General features: G+C 42.3%; 1 protein-coding gene across 1 annotated transcript in view; it reads right to left on the reverse strand.

Moving 5' to 3' along the window:
- The window catches only part of XYLT1 (xylosyltransferase 1), a 193,993-nt gene that overhangs the window by 12,707 nt on the left and 155,674 nt on the right, over window positions 1-25,612 (reverse strand). The window contains exons 6-10 of the mRNA XM_080619390.1: window positions 23,342-23,422; window positions 10,188-10,404; window positions 7,926-8,102; window positions 5,593-5,855; window positions 1,956-2,151 (exon numbers count right to left, since the gene is read on the reverse strand). Of these exons, the coding sequence (XP_080475516.1) occupies window positions 1,956-2,151; window positions 5,593-5,855; window positions 7,926-8,102; window positions 10,188-10,404; window positions 23,342-23,422 (934 nt within the window). The remainder of the gene's footprint in view (window positions 1-1,955; window positions 2,152-5,592; window positions 5,856-7,925; window positions 8,103-10,187; window positions 10,405-23,341; window positions 23,423-25,612) is intronic.

A 25,612-nucleotide genomic window follows, 5' to 3' on the forward strand; every position in this document is an offset into this window, starting at 1 on the left:
ATCTTAGTTTTCTTTTCTGGTGCTGAACCTGTGAACATGGACGCCCTCATCTTGGCTGAACTGCCAAGTGTCTTTTGCAATTGCTGGACACAGCAGTGGCATTTCAATAAGCAGTAGCAGATCAGAGCCTTCCAGCCACACTGAAGCTGAAGAGGTTAACACTGGGTTTTTACCAGGGTAACTGAGAAAATAACTTGGCACAGAGGCAGTGATGCCTGCAGGCCAGGGGAATGCAGAAAGTAAAATAAACAATTAAGAAATGATTAAATTATTTACTTTGTACCTCCTGGTCTCCTAAAATATGAATAATCTATGACAGGAGAGGACAATTTTAGAGTTTAGATGAGAGAAAATTATGAAAACAAGCACGTGACCACCAAAACTCTTTTCTGTGCTTCAAATAGAAGAAAATGTTTCCTCAGCCTGAAAAAAAGCTCACCAGTGATTAAATCCTTCCCATGCTTTGCACTCACACAGCTTCACTGCAGCAGCAGCTCCTGCAGGGCTGCTTACAGACCAGCCGTGGTCTATGAGGCTGTGAAGCGCAGCTCATTAGTCCCGCGGGATATGGGGATCCTCCCTGCAGGGTGACATACTCCACAGTGCTGTGGGCACAGTGCAGCCAACAGGCACTGACATGGCAGCACTCTCCTGCCAGGGGAGGCTGACATCAGGCACTGCTGCTCCAGGACATCTGTCCATGGGGCTCATGCTTACTACAGGACTAGTTCTTGTTTGAGGGAAAAAGGTGCACTGGGGTGAGGGGACAGTGAGTAAAATTCTGGTCCCTGGTTTGTTTCCTCCCTACAACTCAATGTTAATTCAGATATATTCCCTTTATGTATTTTTGTTTGAGTTCCAGAATACTGGGATCAATATATTTCTTTTAATCATACAATTAGCAAAAAACCCTTCTTCCTGCTGCCAGGCTGACTGCTTTCAAAGGAAGGATCCAGAACAGGCATTGGAATGAAAGTGAGATTAGAAGTACCAAATAAACAGCAGCAATACGCCTACAAATCACAAGAATTAAAGCTTGTATGACCATTTATCACTGCATGAAATAGCAAGCCTACCGTCAAGACACATTGATAAATGAAACACACTTTCCATTCATCTCTTTAATGGCATATTAGTGTTACGGATTTGCCATGCACACCAAAACACTGAATCCTACCTAGGCATTTCTTAATTGCCCAAGAAGATGGTAATTTATGGAGTTAGCCATAATGACTGGAACACATTTGTTCAATCAATTTTATACCTAATTGAAATTTGTGGCTTAACAAGAAAAATCATGAAATTAACTGCTCAGACAGTTATATCCTTAAACCAGAACACAGATGTCGGGTTCCATTAGTGGTCAACTTCCCTGATACATTTTAGGGTACATTTTTTATACTCTATGTCAGATCCTGAGACAATTTCCCAGAATAAATAACAGGATTTGTGGGAAATCTCAGCCACTGCTGTGAGAATGTTCTCTTTCGTATTACAACATCAGTATTCAGCTCACATGTGGCAGCGCTGCCTATCACTAATTTTATGAGGGTTTTTCTGTATACTCCAAAGGAATGCTTCCCACATCCCTGTTCACATCTGGAACTGCAGAAACATGGCATTTTATCCCAGGTATCTCTCACAGCACTCACAACAATCACAGTCACAGCTTTTTTAAGTTACTGAGTGCCTTTTACAACATCAAATGCCTTCAGTTTGCTCTTGAAACAAGAGGGAGTAAGGAAACTCACTAACACAGTAACATAAAAAGTGAATGTTGACCACAGATAAGAACTGGCAACACAATTTCCTTCAATGAAGATGATGTACATTATGCTAGAGAGCCACTCTCACCTAAAAATGACACGGAAACACAGCTTCCAAAAGCTGCTGAAGTAGTATGCAACCCCTCCTGAGGCTGCTGACATTGTGCATGCATGGATACAAATACTTACCTCTGAGAACTGCAACCTTCCAAAATCACTTGGTGGACTTGCAACCTTAAAGACTTTCTTGGGCATCACCCAGGTTTCCAAAGTCTCCAGTTTGCTGACAGCCAGGTTGGTTGCGTGGTGTCTGATTAGGAAGCCTTGGAAACGGTCAGCAAGGAAGTAAAGGTGGACGGAAACTGGATGGCCCATGGGGTAGTATCTGTAAAAGAGCATACACACACGCTCATCAGTTACACAAGAGAGACATGAAATCTCCATTTACTTGGGGCTAATGGCTTAAGAAGCATTCATTTCAACTAGAAAATTCACCACTGTACATTAAGAAATTTCAAATGTGTTCATGACACGTTATCAAATATTCTTAGGCTGTTCTGATTACCCTGAAACATACAAAATTGTTACTAAGAATACATGCTTATTTAGAACATATTCACAGCTCTAAGCTCATTAGGAGATACGTCTGTGTGCCAGAAAACCCCCCTTCCCTACTAGCTCTTCTGGGTAAAAAGTGCCACCGAGAGATACACTTTGTTGGGCTGGGATAAACAATGCTCAAGAAATGTGGCTGTCGCTCCAAATCAGCTGCCCTTTCATTTTCATCCCTTTTTGGGTGTTTTGCGTTCAGCAGGATTAGTCCCTCCAGAGGCCTGGCCATGGCAAGGCCCCTCGCTTGCTGCGGGACAGCAGCAGCCTGGGGACAGCAGAGGGTGCTGTGCGGCCGGGCACGGCTGGCTTATGTCCCGCTCCATTCCCTGCACATCGATATACCCCACATACAGATCTGTCTCCCAACCGATTCTCCACGGGCAGTGCTCTGTAAGGTGGCACTGCAGCAAAGACACTAGGTCCCCGTTTTAGGTCTCCTTTATTTTAGGAAATAAACTTCATATTCCTCCAGGACTTGAAGTTGCTTTTCCTGTGGATTTTTCCCCTCATCATTAAAATAAACTGAAAAAAGGTCAAACAAACAGGAAAACCTCTCATCGGGAGGTTTGGAAGCCTTCGGTTACAGTTCAGATTTAAAGACACTGTAGTTGTAGTTTCAAATAATTAACCTTTATGGTCAATTGTCTGCTGCAGTTTCAGAAACATCTCAATGATGCTTGTTAATATATGGATGCATAAATAATTAAAAACATTATTCAGAGTGTCAAAATTGAATATTTTCCTATTTTACAGCACTGGCATTAACTGTGAAATAAGTGTGTTTGCATCACATTTAAAACCAGCCACTATGGCACCTTCCCAGTCCAGTCAGCTAAGACTGACTCCTCACATTAGTTACCACATCTCAAGACAGAGGAGCTCACCAAGAAGGACTTTCCACTACGTGAAACAAGCAACACCCAGAAGGACGTCTTGAGCTTGAGAAATAAACACAAGACAGGGTACAAACAGGGCCAGCAGTGATGGACTGTGCAAATATGCAGCAAAGCTCTGCAGCCAGTACCAGCAACAATCTGACTTCTGTTCTGAGTACTGAGACCTCCTGTTTTATATCTGTGCAGCAGCAAATATTTACAACATCCTTGAAACAGGCTGAGTAAATTGTCTCTTGGCAGCAGTGAGTAAAAATGTCTAGAGATGGAGGAAATGGATTAAATCTCAATCACACATTAAGGTGGCTTCCACCAACGATGCTGATAAGCAATCTAATTTGGTACCAGAACAGTTTGCAGAGGGCACGGCTTTCTGAGGCCTTGTTAGAAAAGTGTGCAAAGCAGCTTCTCTTCCAACAGTCTCCTGGGCCGCTGCGGGTGGCAGCATCGGATTGACTCCAAATGTGATCTGAAGCCATAGAAGCTTTCCTTGCAATGCCTGCAGCAGTGTGAAATGAGCTGGGGTGGTGGCTGCACTATCAGCTAACTTCATGCTGCTTTTAGCCCGAACAGCAAAGGGAAGACTGTCAAGGTGCTCAGCCCAAATGTCCTCCTGCCATTACTGTGTTAGACATATGCAAGAGCATGAGAGGGAGAGAGGGAGTGTATATATGCACACACCTAGAAAGACAACATAGTATGAAGAGAGATGTGAATCATAAACCTGAGGATTATCCACCTTTCGGTGATTTAAACTGGATACTGACTCACAGTGTTTTGAGGGGGCTCAGGTAGGTATGAAAATGAACCCTCCACTCACTATCACTGTTTGCAATTCCTCCCCGCACTGTTTCATGAGGCTCCAGCCTACTGTAAAGGAGCCATACTTTATCCCGGAGACAGCTGCAATCAGCAGTGGGTGACATGGCTTCCCTATCTATAATCTGGGCAAGCTTGAAAAGCACCTTGAGTTCCTGTGCAATGAAAACCTCCCCAGAAATGGAATTGATTATTGATATAAATCATCATCAGAACACTGGCAAAAGGAATAAGCACAAAAGTAATTGGCAAATTATTTTAGTCCTGGTTATACATAGCTCTCACCATCCTCTCTGCTGGCTTCACTCAGCAGGACAAATGACCCAGGACTTCTTTAGGTTTGCCCTTATTTCATATAAGGAAGGCATGCTACTAGTGATTATTTCTATCTAATTGTTATTGATCTTTCATTGCTTTGCACTGGTAACCTTTACTGGCAAAGCTGTAATAGGAATCTGGATCACTTATTGCCACATCTTTCTAAATCGGAATTGCTCAGCACTTCCATGACTAAGTAGGAAGGTCAAGGTGCATTCAGTTCCCTCTCGAGCACACAAGAGGGGCAAAGTCCATTCATCAAACTACAATGAGTGTGTTCAGTATTTGCTGACTTAGACTGTGTGTGTCTTCGATTAGGATAAAAAAGGCAGGGTCCAAAAATACATTCTGAATCAGGAATTAATACACTGTAAAGTAAGATGTCAAAAGATGAATGCTCTCTGCTTTGAATGTAAACAGCTTCAGACATCTTTGCAGGCAGCATACATCTACCATAAAGAGAGACTGCGAGTCCAACTCCAGGAACATTTCCTTCAAAAAGGCTTATAGGTGAAAAAGGGATCTAGTATATAGGTGAGGTTCTCTTTAAAGAATAAGGTTCTCTTTAAAGAATAAGGACCTTTATTTGCCACATCTATATTTACCCGTACGAACATTTTATTTACTTGATGCGAATGGATCCCACCAGTTGCAACGCTTTTGGCACAGACAGCTGCACCAAGCAGGCAAACTGAGCTCAAACAAGTAGTTCTCTGTACTCCTTGTATACACCCAGGGGAACAAACAAGCAAGGACCATTAACCTGCCTGTGTTCAGAGTAATTCTGAAATCCTGCCCTCTGCTTTTGGTAAGCATAATAGAGGTGAACATAACCTCTGCTGCAATCACACAGAGGGTTTTAGGAGCTGCAGGTATAACACACTTGCTAAAATTAATCAAGAGAAGGCAGCAGTGGGGGTAGCACCGCCCAACTGGATCCTGTCAGTCTTCATCACACTGGAGAGGAGCTCCTTAGAAGTGCAGCAAACAGGTCACATAATGTCAGCCCTGAATAACCAATGCTCTTTTATAGGCATAAATACTCCTTATAAACACTGTACACTGGCAGCCGCCTGGTCCTGTCTGTGACTGCACACTCCAGCGGGCAGACGAACCTCTGTTGGTACTCAGTGATCCTGGCTGTGTCCCCCAAAGCATCCCAAAAGAGAGAGGCTCAGACTCACCGGCAGCTGTTGTCTCCAGCAGCATGGAACGAGGCCTCGGCTCTGCGCAGGCCCAGGCGGGAGAACGCGTGGTACATGGTGAGGGCGACATCGCTGAGGGTGTGCACGCCGTCGGGCTCATCGTACACATTTTCCCAGTAGGACCGCAGGCCGGGCGTGCCGGATGGGTAGTTGCCGTACAAGTAGTAGTCCAGCTGGCCGATTATCTCCTGGTTCACCACAGCTTCAAACTTGCGGGCAAAGAAAGTTGGCCTGGCAGTCTGCTGTGGTGATATGGAAGGAAAAAACACTGGAGTGAGTTCCCGCTTTCAGCCATGACACTTCGTCCTAAGCAATGGGCTGGAGTTGAGGACATGAACTGGTTCTCCCCGTGGTCAAAGGTGACTTAAAAGGTCACCTTTGTGACCATTTGTCATTAAGATTCACATAAAAGCTACATAATTAGTAAAAATACAGGCAAGCCAATCCCTTTGTACCTCGAGCCACCACCTGCTGCCTTGCTCTGGAAGGCTCTCCATGTGCCAGAGAGCTGGGGAACACTCTCTAAACTACCACGTTAGTCTGGAGATGGTGCAGCAATGGCATATGTTAGTAGTAGTCAAGACAGGGAGCAAAGTCCTGTGGCACTGGGGCTCAGAAGAGGCAGAGCAGCATTTTGTTTGTATGGATCTGCTGCTCTGAGGTGGTAAGAGGACTCTGGGAGAAGTGACATCTGTGGCAGAAGTTTCTCAGCTTCTGACTGGTCCTGTGTAGAATCCTCGACTGGTTTGGGTTGGAGGGGACCTTAAAGATCACCTAGTTCCAACCCCCTGCCATGGGCAGGCACATCAGTATTGATTTTTGGCTTTGCACTTGACACAGTCTCAGGTAAAGTACTGGTTTGTTTGCTACTCAACTACCACTAGCTTTTAAAAAGCCTTTGCTTTGCCTTGCTCATATTTGAGTATGGGTTCTGAGATCTGAGGAGCTCATACGTGCCCCAGATGGTCGAAAAATTCTTCTGAGGATGCTGAACGTTGCTGAGATGGTGCATGCTGTGGGCTCTCTGGTCTCCTCCTCCGCAGCTTGCTTTGTGCCTGCGTGGGAACCGTGAGCGAGCCGTCTGGTGCCACACGTCTGTCTGAGGGGCTCTCTCATCAAGCAAGTGTCAGAAGTTGCCATCACATCTATTCTAATTTGGAACTTTCCCTTGCAGCTCAGTTTACCTGATTGTTTTCTGGAATGTCACCGTGGGTTGCTTTCCCAGCCTGGAGCAGGTCAGCCTCTGCACACTGGCAGCAGTTTCTGAAGACTTGCCATTTATTTTGTGCTGGAGACTTTGCTGGGATTGGTGTTTGGGGCAGCAGAGCCTTTCTTAGATAATGTCTGATTTGCTCTTTTTGTGAGTGCCCGTGTCACTGACTTCAACCGTGCCTGGTAGGCAGCACATTACAATAAAGAATAGATCTCTGTTTTGGAGCAGTCATCATTTTTGTGCTGTAGGGTAACACATTCCCCAGCCCACACAAAGCCTGAACAAACATGCTTTATGCAGGGAACCCTGAGGAGCTGCAGGGATGGAATTGCAAATCTGGTGCCCTTGAAACAAGTAGTTGTTCATTCTTATTAGGAGACACACAGGCCAGATACAGCCTTGAGACCGAGTGCACCCTTGAGCACAAGGATTTGCTCTCATGTTTGCCTTGAGGAAGCTGTATCACAAAGGAACCAATTAAACTTTTTAAGGCAGTCTTGCCGAGCCTGGGTGATCGAAACCTCAGGACTCTGGTCCCCAAAACCATGAGATAAACTTAAATATAATCATGTTGATGAATATGATAACAAAACCCAATTTGCCTTGTACTATGTAAGCCTCTAGCAGGCACTCCAGCCAACTGCTAAGCTTATTTCCAAAGATGAAAAACCTTGCTTAACAACAAAAGGCAGGAGCTTCATGGAATCATGAAACCACCTGAGCTGCAACTTTGGAAAAACCCCTTTGCAGTACATCCACAAGAGTTACCAAGTAATATTGGCACAGTGAGAGATGTGTCAAGCTTCCCTCCTTCCTAGCAGAGTAGATGGGCCAATGCTAAGTTGTTCAAAGAGCTGCTTTGTGACCCTGCCACGCAGCAGTACATCTCAAGGGCCCAAATACAGGAGAACCAATCCTTTATTCTCCTGAAATTAAGAGCAGAGCTTCCTCACACCTCTGCCTCCACCTTGTTTGGCTGTGTAAAAGCTGCGATTCTTAATAAAGCTTTCCTTCCCACTCCTCACTGATGGCTCTCCACGCCCCAGCAGAGAGGGAAGAACTTCCTTGCACGTATCAGAGAAAATCCTGGTTCAGTTACCTGGAATCGGTGGAAGTCTGCTGGTTTGAAGTCATTCGGTGAACAGCCACACCAGTCAACAATGTGCTTGTACTGACACTTGCAACCGAGTTTACGGTTCCAGTTTGTGATGCGCAAGTTGTTGTCCACCATGGTGTCACAGTACGGGCTGTTCTCCAGGACAGTGTGAAAGAAGGACTGCAAGAAAGACAGAGCAGATAAGTACATTCAGCTCCTCAGACTTCCGTTTTCTCTTTCACTTCACCTCATGGGCCTGAGCTTAATGAAGGTGACTTATTTTCTTTTAAAGTGACAAAATCAACAACCTCTACCATTCTGCTGTATATGAAAAGCTCTCTATGTGTATGCACTCCATATGGCATGAAAAAATCACAACACTCTACAGACCTAGCAAACTGTAATAACAGACAGCTGAGGCCTTGCACAATAACGTGGCATAAAATAACTGCATTTCTGCAATGACCAGCTTTGGGCATTGGGAGTCCAAAGGACTTCAGGAAAGGCACCAGAGCCAGCAATTATTTTGGTTTTATTTCAGCTGTATGAGCAATTCTAAGAAATTCCCATTATTTCTCCTCTGTAAGTTACACTCTGGTCTAGCAGATTTAGAAGTGTTTTTCTGAGCAATGTGTTAATGATGTATCTCAAGTTGATTCCTAAGACAATTCTCAAACCTCCCCCATCACCGCAGTTACTATGAAAAAACAGTTTCAGACAGCTCTTCTGTGTTGTCTCTATCTCCAGTGCTCTGAAATGCATTGCTACTTGAATGGCCTTGTTCTGAAATACGCAGTGCACCCCGGGCACCAGAATGACACTCTGCCTCCTACAATTACATCCAAAAATCATAAATCTTTATTTGCTGACTCAAGGCAGCAAGGAATTCCTATTGGGCTACCCTAATTATATCATCATAATATCAGCTATTACATAAATCATGTGTAATGGGAACTGATATAGCAGGTTAACAGGTCAGTGAAGGCAGGGTGATTTTAAGAAACCAGCTACATATCTTGCAAAGAAAACTTTCTAGAAAGAAGCTGTGGAATATGATAAAATTTAGACATGTGAGAGATGATTTCTGAAGCAGTGACTTCTCTTTAAAATCAGCAATAGTAAGACCTATAAATAACCAGCATAACATTAGCATGACTGGCCCCCAAATAATCCCCCTACCCTTTTTAACGTTAAATGACAGCCCAGTGAATATGGATTTTATGCTTGAACTGTTTGGTTAAACCCATAAAGGCATCCATTCTCATTCAAGCGAGAGAAAAAAAAATCCCTACCCAATTACCCATTGCCCTGTGTCCTTTTGTAACGATACAGAAATTTCTCCTAGGTAATGGATGAAAAGGTTATCAGAGTTGAGAGAAAAGGTGATTTTTAACAGAAATGGGATTAAAGCAAGATTATTCAACATGTGTGTGGAATAATAAACCCCTATCAAAAGATGACAATCTCTGTGCTCCACTGCAAGCAAATGAGCCTGGATTTGCATGATCAGTCTCATCAATCCCTCAGAATGTTCAGAGGCCACTCGTGAGGCAAGTTACCATTTTAAAGAGAGCCATGAAGTCCTCCTTGGGAGGGCTGCACGTTACATACCTGGGAGCAGAGTCTGACAAAGCAGGGGAGCAACGTACCTGCTAAGGCAGGTGTAGCACAGCCTAACAACCCGCCAGGCTCTGTGCTCGACTTGGAGATAATGCACATCTCCTTGACACACTGCTGCACCGTAGATGAAAACCCACCCTGGTGTGCATTCCCCTTCTGCATCAGTTGTAGCCAGAGCAATTCCTGAATGATCTAAATGATTTGTGACTATGCCTTCTAGCTGAATTTTGAACAGAACAATAAACCTTTGTTTGTAGGGGTTTTATATTTAAAGAAAAGGGTTGGATAATCGCGAGGAAAGCTACTTATGAAGACAATCCGCCATCTCGAATAGCTTTCAAAGGCTTTGTGGAGGAACAATTTGCAAGCAAAGGGCAGCTGGATTTTTGGTTGTTCAGTAATAGATTAACGTGCTTGAAAGTATAAAACAAGGCCACTCCTGGCAAAAAACGTCCCACAAACAAAACAAAGCAACTGAAAACCTGCAAAAACTGTTTTAACACTAAAGGACTTACTTGTCATGGGAGTAAAATTCTCATTACCCACCAAAGTCAGGGGAAGGCCCCTCCCACTTTGATGATCTTTGGGACAAGCACAAATGCTGCAGTTTTGAACACAGGGAGGGACTGCACTGAATTCACCTACCTCAGCAGGAAGCAATGTGTAAGAGTAAAACCTCTTCATCTTTGTGACGAGATCATCATTAGAGAAAGTGACGTACTCCACAAACTTCCTGTTCAGGAGAAACCAGTCTGATCCTCCATCGACTGCAATTCCTTCTGGGATCCTTCGGTCCCCCAGGCGCCACATGTGGGTATCACATTCCAGGAAAAGCCGATCCAGTCCTTGCTTCCTGATAAATCTGAGGGATACAAAAGCAGTCATTAAAAGTTAATTTGTATTTTGTTTTCACCACTAGCTCCTAGACATAAAGCAGCTACTTTCTCAAACGAAAAAGGATAAAAAGGTCACTTTTATATTTCTTTTCTACTCAAATAGAGGTTTAATAAATGATTGATCAGTTATATGATATGTTCAGTTATAAAGGCAAGGATCAATAGACTGTTTTTCAACATCCTTTACACCTTCTGCTGTCCTGAAGACAGAACTGTGCAAGTTACAGAGCTGTATGGCATGAAACCCCATAATGTTCATTAACTCTTAACAAACTGCTGCAGAACCACCATAAGATGAACAGGAGCTGAACACAACCTGGGTGACAGGCTTCTGCCTCTAAGTGAATGCACACGTTTTGAAAACCAGCCAATTGCACATAAAGGTAAAATGACCAATTTTTCTCCTATGTTATTATCACTTGAATTTTTCTATTGAGGTATATTTAATTAGGAAGAAATTCAATTGCATTGCTTTTCGCTGTAGAATGATGTTATGTTTCCTCCGTTTTCAAGTCTATGGGAACAATGTTTTGTTATTTATTGCTCAGCCATGAATAAGAGGAGCAACTGCTGAACTGCAAAGTTATGGAAATGAACTATCCAAGACCAGTAAGAAAAAAAAAAAAGAAGAGTTGGAAAATCAATCTGTGTTTGAAAACACTTTGTACTGGATGCTCACACACGCTTTGAGACTGTCTGATCCACGTTTCTATTTGTGATTCCATTTTCAGAATTGTTTCCCAGAAAGGGAAGTGGGACAGCACACACCTTTTGCAAGGGGGGCTGAGAACTGTTATTAGCAGGGAGTTGGTGTGCTGAACACATCCCACATGTTCTGAGCAATAATAAATGCTAGCTAACCAGACTTATAGTAACTAACATCCACAAGAGCACAGATCTCACTGCAAGAACAGCAGGTAACAAGAGCTACAGCACTTACAGTGAGGAGGACACTGTAAGACCTGTGTTTCCTTCCTGAACAACAAGAACAGCCTGAACAACAGAGCTACACCAGGGTTCTTAGAGATGTTTTAAGATTAGGAAGTCAAGAAAACAACTCAATGGTTCTCAGACACATGCGACCAAAGGAAGAGGAAAAGAAATAGAAGTTAAGGAACAACACCAAAGCTGTCTGGAAACATGAGTGTTAACCCCTTAGGCCACCTCCCTGGTTGAAGTTTTGTTCTCTACCAATCAAAAGACTGAGATGCAACTATGAAATGGTGCATATTAATTTTCAAAAGGACCGTAAATGACTTCAGGGTCTATGTTTTAGTGATAGCTTTCTTCTCACACTATGAGGAAAGCAGCCCACTGTTAACACAACAGTGCAGAAAACGTGTAGATGAGAGTGAAGAAATTTTTCTTTCCATGAACAAGTTTCTAATTTCATGTTCCATTATGAAGGATAATAGAAAAGTCTTGCAATTTTAATGCAGTGCTCTGGAATGTAATCTTCAAATTCAATATTTATGCAGTTATCTCCAAATCAAATATTAATGTGCCTGAAAGTTTGGTCATTTATTTATTTCCCTTAAAACTAAATGCTCATTCAAGTTAATTATTTTAAGAAAATAATAGAATTTTATCGACCATATTTAAATAGGAACTCTATTTGGGTTTCGGTAGTGGGGAAGGGGGGGGCTACTGTGAGAAGCTGCTAGAAGCTTTCCCTGCGTCCAACAGAGCCAGTGCCAGCTGGCTACAAGATGGACCTGCTGCTGGCCAAGCCCATCAGTGACCGTGGCAGCATCCTTGTGATAACGTATTTAAAAAGAGGAAAAAGTTGCTGTGCAACAGCAACTGCAGCTGGAGTAAGAGTATGTGAGAGGAACAGTGCTGCAGACCCCAAGGACAGTGCAGGGGGAGTCCTCCCCTCAGGAGGAATCAGAATCAGAATTACCAGGTTGGAAGGGACCTTCAGGATCATCGAGTCCCACCCATGCCCTACACCTTGACTAAACCATGCCACCAAGTGCCACATCCAATCTCTTTTTAAACACATCCAGGGATGGTGACACCACCACCAAGGAAGGAGCGGCAGAGGTAACGTGAGGAACTGACCACAACCCCCATTCCCTGTCCCTCTGCACCTCTTGGGGGGAGGAGAAAGGAGAGAATTTGGGAGTGAAGTTTAATCCAGAAAGAACAGAGGGTGGGGGGAAGGTGTTTTTAAGATACGGTTTTATTTCTCATTATCCTACTATGAACTGATCGGAAATAAATCAAAGTTTTATTTATAAATGAAACTGATTTCCCCAAGTCAAGTCTGTTTTGCCCATGATAGTAACTGCTGAGTGATCCCTTCCTGTCCTTACTTTCACCCAAGAGCCTTTGGTTGTATTTTCTCTCCCCTGTCCAGTCGAGGTGGGGAGTGACACAGTGCCTCTGGTGAGCACCTGGCTGAAGTCCTTTTCCATGGAATAATTTCTTTAACTGCTATCTCCACCAATTTATCACCCTTTACCCTCATTTTCAAACAGAAGGTTCTTTGACTGCAATAGAAACTCCCAAACCAACTCCCCTCACTGACCATTTCAAAAACCCCTCTACTTACAGCTCCCTCAGCCTGTATTACTTGATAGGGCTTATAGCTGGCTAATAGCAGAAAGCTCAATTATACAATTTCAGCTTTACTGTCTGAAACTGGCAATTGAAGAGTATGGCCACATTGAAGATGAGAAGATCCCAGCAAATCCAGGCTCAGTTTCATGTTTTCCAAAACAGTGGACAGGCTCTTTTTTTGTATACAAAACAGTTCTATGACTTTTTAGACCTAATGGCTTGGACAAGCAAATCTCAGCATATGAAGTGAAATAAGACAATTCTTAGGAGCACAAGCGTTCTCACAACAAATTTCAGCCCTAAAATCCTATACAACGTGGTTATTAAGAGAAAACTAAACTTATTTTCCAACCATTCATCCTCCAGCAAGGCAGCGCAGCCCAACTGAGGAGCAGCAACACCTTTGGAGACCTGCAAAGAGATGACTCTTGCTAATGCTTCTTGAAACCTTCCTAGAAACATCATACCAGGTTTTAAATACCAGAAACAACAAGTAGGAAGCAGGCATTTCTCAAAAGGCTCACCCTTACTGGACCTGCTTCAGACATAGGCATTACACCTAAACAAAATAGCACAGTAGCATAGCAAATGCTTTATTTGTGTCTATGAAGCAAAAGTTCATTCAAGCGGCTTTGAAGACACAGCTTTCTGTTGGGCAATTGCTTGCTATCCATTTACGTTCCTTGGAAGCCAGGGGACCAAGAGTGTTTTATATGTGCTAGAAGCTAAATGATCCTGCCTGCAGAGGCAGTGGTTCACTCTAGCACCAGGTTGCACTGCTGGTGCACAGAGACCTGAAATGCAACCAAAGAGGAAAGGGTGGATGAAGCTTTTATCTTTCATCCAGACTCTCTTCTAGGATGACTGATGCTCCTAGCCAATCGAGCAATAGAGATTTTGGCACTCAGGGAGGCAAGGACTTACTCTAAGCATACTGGATATTTACTGAGGGAAAGGTACAATTTGTATACCATGTAGACCTTTTCAAGAAATCAAAACCTCTCAAACACTACAGACATCTTACAAAGATTCTTGATTAGCCATCTAACGGTCTTGCAGCAGCCACCTCTGACAAGAAAGATAAGAAGATGGAGGGCAAAAGCTGATCCTACCCATTTGTTTCTAGTCTAATCCTATATTTCCTTAGTTCCTAGTTATGCTCAATGTAATTCCAAACCAGTGTGTTTCATAAAGGCATGCCAAGCTTAAGAGAGAGCAATGAAATACAAGTAAATAGTGATTTTTCCCTCGAGTCTTTCTCTCTTGGGTTTTACAGGACATCTAAAAGGTAACTCTCAAATCAAAGTACAAAAAAACGGATTAGTAATAGCATTTAATTTGTCTTAGTCAATGTGGAAAAATTCAGGTGCTTCCTGGCAGGGTAAGACCAACACACCCTTGACAAGTGCAAATGTACTTGCCAGGACAATGACCCAACAGCAAGATATGGTTAGCCAAATACACTGGAGATTGCCATCAGACGAAGACACTTGACCTTTCTCCCGATGCAAGACAAACAGCAGAAGGAAAATAATGATAAGAGACTCAACCAGGAGAAAATAAAATTAAAGACTAGGGCTAAGAAAAAGCATGTCATGTTACATTTATCTGACAGAACACTCCAGCTAAGACATCTTATGCTTACCCTTAAGCAATTTTAACTCTTCCTGAAAAGCTTCCAGTTTTGAGGAGCCTGGATTACACTCACAAGTAAGCAGCAAGCATAGCATAACATGAACGCGTACCACCAGCTGAGCTCAGCGACCAGGCAACGTGCGAAAGGTGCCATTTACGCCCTGACTGCGTGGATGCAGCCTCGGGCTTTACACAGTTTCGCATGGTTATTTTTATACTTTATGTTAAAATCCTACTGCCTACAGCACACAGTGTGTCATCCATCCCTGAGCACGGAGAGTTAACTGTCCAGACAGCTCATGAATGCAACCCAGCTTAGGGAACTCCTCTGACTTTGTAGTGTAGTTAAATATTTATAAATGCATTTCAGATGAGGACTGAATAACACATAAAGCATTTGTAAGATGTTTAGCACATGCTCCTGCAACATGAACATAAACACGCAGCTCAACCCTTCTTGTGATATGTTTTAACGATAAATAAATATTGCTGCACAGTTCATTAATATCAGCAAAATTATCACAATCAAATATCACCCTCCTGGATAGTTTTCTGAAAGTGACACTGCCTACCACAGCAACTCTGAGAGATCCCCAGTCCTGAATGCTCACACTTACACAGTACGTAAGACAGGGTTTGCTGGTTCCATTTTCTGAAGTCCATGAGTGAGTAAAACTTCTTAAGCATCAGAGGCTATCAGATTGCTGCACATTACTTATCAGCAGCTTTGTCACTAAAAGGTTTTTGACTGGAAGGAAGTTACTTTTTAAGGTGAAAAGGTTTCTTCCTAAATGTTTCCTGTTTCTGGCTTCTTGCCTAGCAAACCTCTTTTCAACATTTCACCGTTGACCAGGTCCACCTACAAGGATCTCATCATCATTACTCACAGTACAAGAACTAGGAATAAAAGTGAACAATATATCAGCAAAGCAATTCATCACAAATCAAAAGTCAATGTCAAGCAAGGATCTGCAGAGCTTGGAGCTCCACTAGTACAACATCCACATTCTTCTTAATGTGTGCGGACAAACTCTGCACATCGCTTTGACCCAATCTGCTTCTCTTTTACTCTCTTTAGAGAAAAATTGAAGAAGTCAGCCAATTTTGGTGGGAAAAGTCAAGTAAATATTTTTACAGATGAGAATATGAGAGGCTCTTGCCAGCAGTGTTTGCACAGCCACCTTGGAAACACTTACTACAGCAGTTAATCAGTCAGGAAGCATATAACAGTAACGTGCAATTTAGGTGACCAAATAGAAAGCACAGAACTGCAATTTGACAATCTTGAGTGTAGCAGTTGCAACAAGTAATTTGTGAGCAATCTCTAGGGTACAATATATCTCCATAAACCAGTCACTGAATAATGTTTTGTAATAATCAAGTTCATAAAACCCAAACCTGAGCAGCTTCATTCCTTGCCCACTGCAGACCAGAAATCCTGGCCTCCACTGAGTATGTGATGAGTTTCCAGTTGACTGCGACACAAGCCTGACTTCACCACATTTCCATAAGTAACTCTATGCTATGAAGGGTTACACGGTATTTAAAAAACCCTTAAATAATTAACAATTGGCTATTTAAGAAGCGTATCTATGCTATACCGGATAAACATCTGTTTTCTAAAGCTATGATCTTGTGGTATGTTTCCCAAGATCTCTTTTTGTTGTGCCAAAAGCCTCCTGGGCTGACCCTCACTCCCAAAATGGAGCCAAAGCTTTAAAAGGAGAACAATGTCAAAAAGAAATAGCACTCACTCAGTCTGTAAAGATGAAGATTTCCTGCCAGTATGACAGGCAGCATGCAGAAAGCACAGAAGGCACAATTCCTGCTGTTTCAAAAGGCTATGAAAAAAGCCTCATTAGAGATCAAAATGACGGACGAAAAGAGGGAGAAATAAAAATTGTACCCCGCTTTCCAATGTGTTTAAACTGTGGCATCCTGAATGTAAATGTTACGAGGTAAAAAGCGGAATTCTTGTTATCTTTTTTTAATTCCCTTAGTCTGAAGAAAATACCATAAACACAACAGCATCCTAACAATCCCTAAAGCTTTAATGCCAATGCACAAACATCAACAGTATCATAACGAATTTCTCTCTTGATTGGATTTGCTATAGCAAGATTGGGCTTATGTCTCATGCAAAAGTCAAACCCATAAGCACACAAATTGAAATGCTTTTAGTAGCTTTGTCCACTGTGCTAAATGCTCGGCAGGTAACACGGAACTTAGGGAAATCTTGCTTTCAAAACACTATTAGTGTTTGTCATTCGTATCTCTATGTGCCCTGCAACAGAGGAGGTCAGCAAACCTCACTGAGCAGCAGAGCATCGCGGCTGTGAACGGAGAGGTGTCCAACCCTGCGCTCAGCTCCTCAGTGAGGACAGCACAGGTTCCAGCCTCGGGAAGAGAGGGATTGAATTCAGAGCACAAAACACAGGTGACACAGCTACAAAAAATAAGCCTGCACGGAGAGATGCAGCGAGTGATGTTTTCTCCTGCAATTTCTGTGGGTCTCCAGGAGCTGGGTAGCAAGTCATTGTGAGACCAGGCAGCACTACTTGGAAGGGTTTTCTGATGGTCCATGTTACCACAGTTGTTTCCAGTAGATGTTTGAACAGTTTTATGCTCAGTGTACAAGCAAATCTATGGCAGACAACTGGTCTACTGCCACAAATATTTGGCAATATAAGGTTTAGATCATTCATGGTGTAGCAAAAATGGCAGACGATTTTGACTGGCTCTTTCAAGTTACATGCCTACCTTGAAATACTATGTTAAATGTGGCCCTTCTGAATCAATGGCATCTTTATGGAAACCAAATGTCCATGGCATTTAGGGTATCCCACACAAGATGCTGTTGATAGGAGCTGAATACACACATTTTAGTCATCTCTATATGGACATAATTAGATTTTTCAAGCTTTACAATAGACACCTCATACTGTACATACTTTATTTCTGTGACTTTCATATGTGATTTTCTCAGTATATCCATTTAATGACTTAGTCACATCACACTCTTGCATTATGTTTAGAAGAAATTCCTCATGATTCTTTCTTCTTGCCCACCTTTTCATAAGTGTTAACTTCCATCGCTTTCGAAAAAATCTTACTTTCCATCTTCTGGAAATGTCTCTTTCAGAAGAAGTCTTAAAACCCCTGTTTCTTAAGATTTTAATGCCACAAGTCACAGAGCAAACTCTTAAAGTGTCCCCAAAATAAAAACAACTCTAAAACTATTTTTAGTTGCAGAAAACTTGCAGAGTCTATTTCTGACTCTACTAGGAATTGCCTTGTTTTGACAAGAGTTCCATCCAGTCCCTTGTGAGCACAAGACTCGAAAGGAACTTTCAAAGACTTTCCCGTGAGTTTCTTTCCACCATTCTTCACTTACTATATCTTCTAAGAAACTGGAACAGCTTTTACAAGGACAAAAATGTAATGCCTTCCTCTCATGACCAGGGAGGCCACAACTCAAGTGATTTTGTTTCTTTTTATATAAAATAAGCAAGACAGGGAAAAAACTGCAAATGATAGTGTGCACAGATGCAGCATGAATTCACCACAGACAGACTCAATGGTACGAAAGCTGACATTTTGCCATCTGTTTGTCTCCATTAACTGTCTTCTCTACAAGATTTCTGATCCCCTTACCTGCTCTTTCTTCCCAACACCCACACAACCAGGCAGTTTCTGACCTGGGAATGCTGCTGGGCCTGAGTGGCAGAGCAAGAAGCCATCTCACCTATATGATGTTGCTGCTGAAGCAGCTACAGCACATACAGCACATATTGCTTCAGCCATGGCCAGATCACAGCTGCAATGCCAAGGGACACACAGTGCAGAGGACACTTGGGTGTCCCCCACAATTGTATTGCTGGATAGTTCTACTGTGCTTACTGTTTCTTGGGATCTGCACACTAGATGACTGAAGAAAGAAAAGGAAATGGGGATTCAAACTTTCCAAGTGACTGAGGGCATGTGTGAGTCACTTGTATAAAGATTTTCAAGTTACTAAATCAGGCTATCAACTTGTGGTTAAAACAGGGCCAACAATATCTGTCTAATTTAAAAGGATGTTCCTTGCCATAATCGATTTATAAACTACCTCAGAACCTCAGATGAAAGGACACAAATGTTACTATTTATACCACTGAAAATGAAGCGTGCAACTCAATGTTCTTAGATACCAATAAGACTTTTGATTACTGGTACCTCAATTTTCACCTCCTTCCTAATTCCCGTCTCACCAGATAAATTATGGCTACTTCAAACCTTCTCACTTACTGCACCTTCCCAAACTGGTGGATGATCTTGCTTGTATACTCTACCAAGACCAAAACCCATCCTGCTTAGTCCCATGTCAAGGCATACATCTATTTTTACTGCATCTTCCCATCCTCTTCAACCTATTTTTTTTCTTTGCATTGACAACTTTGCATTGTTTACCAAAACCAAGCAGAAATAAAAGCCATCATAGAAGGCAAACTGTCAGGCTGAAGCAGTGAAGGCTTTATGGTTCCCCTAACACAGCATAAAACAATAAGGAACATTTCAAAGTTAGCTATAATGTAAAGTGCGGTCTCTTTGCATAGAAGATACATGTTACTATTTCAGTTGCTACAGTTGACATACAACTGTTGGGCTGAGCCAGTTACAAGCTGAGGGAAATTTAAGCCAAGTATTTCACATGAGTAGCAAGCTAACTGCTGCTGGGAGCTATGTGGTTAAACTATTCCAACAGCAGGGATAATATATCAATTTTTTTTCTTTAGTATTTGGGTACTTACTGGGCAATTCATCAGTGCAATACACAACAGCATTTACTGTGTGATCCATTTTCTAACCAACCACCAAACTACCACCAACCCAGTGTACAGGACACAAATGAACATGTGCTGCAGTAAAACAAAAGGCCTGTCTGGAGAGGTGATGAACTAGACATGCATCAGCAGAACTGGGCTGACAGAGGCAGAGATTTTGGGAACATGCTCCAGTCCTCCAGGAGTTCAAGTCTCTCCAGCCTCTAAGAACTGGGATAGGCTTGCCATGCTCTTTATTAAAAGCCGTACAGTTCAGCAACACCTCTGAAAGTATCTGGAACCCGGGAGCTAGAAAGGGAACAACAGAACTGCAAATAACAGCATTAATAAGGAGACAAAAACAGCACAAGAGAACTCCACAGATACACAGCAAATTTCTAACGGCCTTTTCTTTAGCGGTCTGTAGTCTGCCTATAAGTTCTGGACTCCCCTAAGATGTAACAGCATCCAGCCTTTCGCATGTTTACACTGTTTCCCAAATGACTACTGTGGCAAGGTTTCTATTTAAAAAAACCCCTTTTTCCTGCCTGTTGCTGAAGATGTCACATTTGACTGTCTTTGTATTTTATAATATATCAGCCAGGTGCTGCTCCTGCCAAAAAATGAAAACTTCCGAGTGTTCCAAACTGTAATAGCTTGCACAACTACTGGGTTATTCTTTTGCTTTTAATAGTCTAGGACACTGAAAAGAGGAGAAAATGTAAGTGTTGCCCACTAAGCACTATGTAACGACTCCAGCCACTGTACGCAATTTCATTTCATACATCCAGCTAAGGAAATAATGCTTCTCCAGCTGAGTTAAGGAACCATTTTCACGTCCATTCCCTTTCAGAAGCCACTAAAGGAAAATCAGAGCGATGTGCTTTTTAATGACTTTGGCATAACTAAAAGAAAACTTCACTCTATAAAAGGAAGCCTGGTTTCTCTCCTTATTTGGCAGTAAAACATGTGCTGATTGTGAACATGGCTTGAATACAAAGTACATTGTAATTGAGCTGTATAAGTATTCCGGTTTTAAGATGGCACTTCTAATCTTTCTGTTGTATGATCCAAAGACTATGATGACTTAAAATTCAGAGTTTCTAGTTGTTTACAAAGCAGACTTACACAACTGAAAAGCTTATTGCTTAGGAGCCATTATTCACCCACAAATTAAAATATAAAGTAGCATCAAGGGTTATACATTGCTTTCAGTGATATTTAAATGCTGAGCACCCTATTATTAGTTCACATGTTTTGAGAAAAACACCTTGTAACAGCAAAATTACTACTGTACATGGGCGGCATTCAGTCTAGTCCAGTGTCCTCTCTCTTATTATCATGGCTTCAACTAGCCATTTTAAATGACAACCCCTGTTCCAGCCTGTTTTGAGATAGGATGTCCCATGGGAGTTTTCACCTGTTGCCCAGTATCTTGGAGACTGGCCTGTGCCCAAAATCCCTTCCAAAAGCTGCCTTTTGTTTGTTACATTTTTGTGGCCAAAGAGGCTGTTGCTTCTCTTGCTGACCTTACTAAGCTCTTGGCCATACCATTCCTGCCACAGGATACTTTTCCACAGGGCTATGACAAGGCAAAGCAAATGGCAAAATTTAAAAAGTAACTGGAAAAATAAATAGAAAATAATAATCATCCCCTACTCTTAAATGAACAAGTCACCAAGTCTGGCTGTGGAAATTCTGCAAGCAAAGGTCACAGGAGGCTGAGAGAATACTGTAAGGGAGCATCACTACCAGCCTCTTATGCTCCTCTGGGAACATCAGCTAGAGGCAGCAGGACATGGAGTAACAGCCTAGGTGGGCCTCTGGTCTTGTTTCACCTGCCTGGGCTCATACAGAGGATTTCATCATTCTAACTCCAAGGATAAACCTCACTGGCATGACCTAAGCTTACACACCTTGGGCATAAAATGAAAGCCAACTGGAAATTGTGTGTCAACTGGGCAGAGTAGATGGTACATTTACTGGTTTAGACAAGACTGAGTTACTGAAACACTAAAACTGAAAGATCAGGCTGGAGATCTTCACAGTAGGTACGATTTCTCTCTCTAAAAGTGACTGTAGAGCTGGAAGATCACCCACAACACAAACTGAGGGCTAACAGCTTTTTGATCAGCTTTTGACACCAATGGAATGAATTTTTACCCAACACCAATATTACTCAGAGGCTACTGGAGCTACTGGCTTGAAGCTGCCCTGCTGCCTTGTCTCTACAGTTATCTGGGCTAGGCAGGAAGACGGGAGACACTCTATCTCCCTGATAGAAATTTTGGGGAGCTGCCAAGGGGTGATGTGAAAGGATTCATTCATCCAGTGGGAGCGCTTACAGGACGCAGCGACTACACAACCACAGCAGACAGGGATGGCAAATCTGCACTCCTGTCCCACATTATGTTCCCTGATGCAGAAAGAATTTATGGTAGAAATCCAGCAGAAAAAACAAAACACAGCGACATACTGTAATAGGCTAAAATGTATTTAATTGTTTATACAGTCAAAGGGAACCACTGAACTAATAAATGGGTGGTTATTCCTGTGAGAAGATGACAAGTGGCACATTAGATAATTTCATTATTATATTAATGCCAGATTAATGTGTTTAATTGATTTAAATTATTCTAACCCAGCTGAGGTTGGCATGTTTAAGCCACCTTGATGTGACGTGTCATAATTCATTATTTTCCTTAGCCACCTCAGGGAATCTGAGAAGAATCAGGGGCACCAGAGGAGCAAAGAGGTGTAGGAAACCAACTGCTTTTCCCTGGTTGTGTCTCTTTCCTTTCCTACAATAACTCTGCTGATGATCACTATTACCAGCTTGAGCTCAACCTGCCAATCATTCCGACACTGCATTTCCCAAGCCAGAGACTCTCCTATGAAAATTGTTGACTCAGATTTAAATATTATTTCTCACAGTATTATTTTTTACTACCTGCTATAGAACTTCTGCATGCACAAGATGAATGCTCATGAGGGCTTAATTTAAACAGGAACACGACAGAATTGATAAATCTAGTGACAAGAGCAAGAGCAGCCAAGAAGTGAGAGAGACCTGTGTGTTATTCTACCCATCTGCTGCACTGAAGATGCAGCTCAGTGGGTCATATTCTCTATTCTTACTATCTGAACCCAGCCTTAGAGTACGCTGGACATCTTACAGAGTAAAGAGATGTCCTGGTGACCCAAGCAGAATAAAACACTATTTCTAGGTTCAGAGTCACTGGGACTCAGCACATGGAGTTGCTGGAACTGTTGCAAAACTGCTGTTACGGTCCAAAACTACCAATAAAGAGGAGAAGACCACTGCAATCAGATGGGAAAGATCTTCCACCTGCAGAGGTTGTTTAAATATTTGGAAACATGGTGTTTGGGCACTGCTGCTTCCTCAAGCCACAAAGCTGTTAAGTATTAGTGATGCATTGTGGGAAACACAGCACATTCTCTGCTCCCTGAAACCTGTGCAGGGTAGATGAACAGGGATGCTGATTCAAGGACTCCAAAATGCTAGCAGATCATGCTACCTCCAGGCACCATCACTAGCATATTCACCCTGGTGTAGGCTCCCACATCCTGCAGAGATGCTCTGCTTGCAGAGGGCTTTGTTGCAGACCCCAGCTAGTGCAGGTCTTGGTCCGCAGTGTGACTGGGACTGACTGGGGCAGGGAAGTGTTGCTGTGTGGGGCAATAACTACTTGGCAATTACAACTGTGGGGAGGAGCCATTCCGGACCAATAAACAACTGTCCTCAGGAGAGGACTTCCTCCTCATTTGCTTTTCTTTCCTGGGCTAGAGATTTCTTCATTTGGCTAACGCTGGAAAACCATCACTATGCAAAAACTTTCAGTGCCATGGCTAAAATAAGCTGAGGAAAGGGCCAGCTTACCTTGCATTGTCCCTCCCATGTGATTTCAAGAAGTTCATATCACGATATCTGGACAGGAATGCTACTAGCTGGTCATTTGTCCTGCAAGAGAAAGAACACAGGATGCACAAATTACGCTGTGAAAACTACTACGTCTAGTATAATTTATACACTTACTGTCCTCATTTGAGGACCGTCCACAGACTGTGAAGAAGGCAGATGCTAAAAAAGCTTCCATTCTGCTGCTGAACTTCACTGCCTCCCTCGGGAAAGCATACTTGGGAAGGAGCTCAGCTTTACTACATCTTCACAAATTTCCTCTCAACTCTTGGAAGATTTTTCTAAGCACTGTAACAGAGTATGCATTAAGTAATACTGCTCAGCACTTTTAAGTATGAAAATCCAGGTGTGAGATGACTGCACTGATAGCCCCATTTTACATGCTTTGCTAGACTTTTCCTAGGGAATTTGGTTAAGCGTCTATTGGTATTTTATTTGTTTTCATCCTTGTAGTAGAGAAGAGGCCAAGGTTGGAAAGCATAAAGCAAGGGAACTTGAATGTCAAAATGCAAATATAATTAAGAGGAACAAAGGAATTCAGAATTCAGAAAGTTAATTCCAATTAGTATGACTGGCAATCTGATACCAGTATTTTCAGAATTTCAGCTGACATGTCCAAGAATGTATTTACGCTTGACAGCTTTTGTAGTGTGTTATTTCTTTAACAATGGAGCAAAAATGTTCTCTATTTATCTAGGTCAGCTTATTAACAAAAACGGAGTAAATCATATTAAAAAGATCTTCATCTCCTGAGTTGCATTCAAAACCACAACATTATAGATACAGTACCATTTAAGCAATGGTCTGCAATAGAGCTGGTGGCAGAAAAATGAAAGATAAAGCAGCTGCCAACAGTACTGTATCTTGAAAACATTTTAGTATTGTAAGCCACAGATAACCAAGTTAAACCACAGACCTGTACAAAATGCATTTAATATCTGGTCTCAGGCTGCAACAACTTGGAAATGTTACCAGCCTAGTAAACTATCTTCATAATAATCGATTTTATCTGGACCAAATGAAACATCAGCCTATCAACCAGCCTGAACGTCCTGCAGGAGCCCGAGACCCTCCTCCTATGCTCACTCATGTGAGCTGTAATACCTCCCAGGGTCAGACTCTGCATCTCAATTTGGCAACCTCAGAAAACTGCTTTCTGTATAGTAAGCTGTGCAGATTTTCACGTTTGCTGCTCCAGTGATTCTCCATCTTACTGGGATGAATAGGCATTAAGTGAATTTACTTAGCAATGCTTCCACATGAAATGGTTTCAATGGCCAACATCTTTGGGTGAGTTTCTAGGCAAAAGCTGGCACGCAAAGATGATCTTTAGAAATATAACTGAGTTTAGAAGCGCCTGAGCTTTAATTTCCTTACAGGGTAAAACCAAATCAAATGAAGTAACAATCCACACCACTCAATAAAACATCATCATTTCTAGATTGCTCACCAACCTGTGTTTTGCTGTTCAGCAGTGTTTTAACAAGTCTATTTGGACTTGGGGCTACAAACTTTTCAATGCTTCTCACTTTTTAGATAATACTTATAAATGCCCACATGATGTTTAGCTCTCACAGTAATTACTAATTGACATTTTCTCACTTCCTGAAAACACTTATGGCATCCTGGTCCTACTTTCATTTTTTTCCTCCTTGTCAATTAGGTCTGCTTCTTTTCATGTGTTGACAACACAGAAATAAACCATCAAAATTCCAACTGGTAAAACTTTCTAGCTATTTGACATTTAGATTTATGTGGTCAACCAATTCTGTGCTCAGCATGGGAGCACACTGAATTTCTGTTAAGCTTTCATTCCAACTGCTTCTTCTGCCCCCAATATCATGAGGATGCTGCGCATCACCTCTGAATTATTCCACCTCATGATATTAAAAGCAAAATCAAAGGTATTGAACACACCATACATGCTAATGCAGTTGCTAAAATCCCCCTCACCTTTCAGAAAGCTTTGCCTTCAGGGGTATATTTCCTAAATGCCTCTGGCACAGATTGCTACCTCACTTCTTCATACACAGTGGCAGGAGGGTCTCTACATCATTGCAGTGCCTCTGGCGCCAGCTATTTACAGTGCCTCTGGCGTTCCTTCTGAGGAATACTAAAGACATGGGCTTATTTTTTCTCCCTAAGTAAGGCAATGAAAGCTGAGATTTTCAGCTGAAGACATCACTGGGAGCAAGATCAACTCCACACTGCCAAATTAAACTCCTCTATAGC

This window comes from Psittacula echo, assembly GCF_963264785.1.
Source record: "Psittacula echo genome assembly, chromosome: 5".
NCBI classification, from domain to species: Eukaryota; Metazoa; Chordata; class Aves; order Psittaciformes; family Psittacidae; genus Psittacula; species Psittacula echo.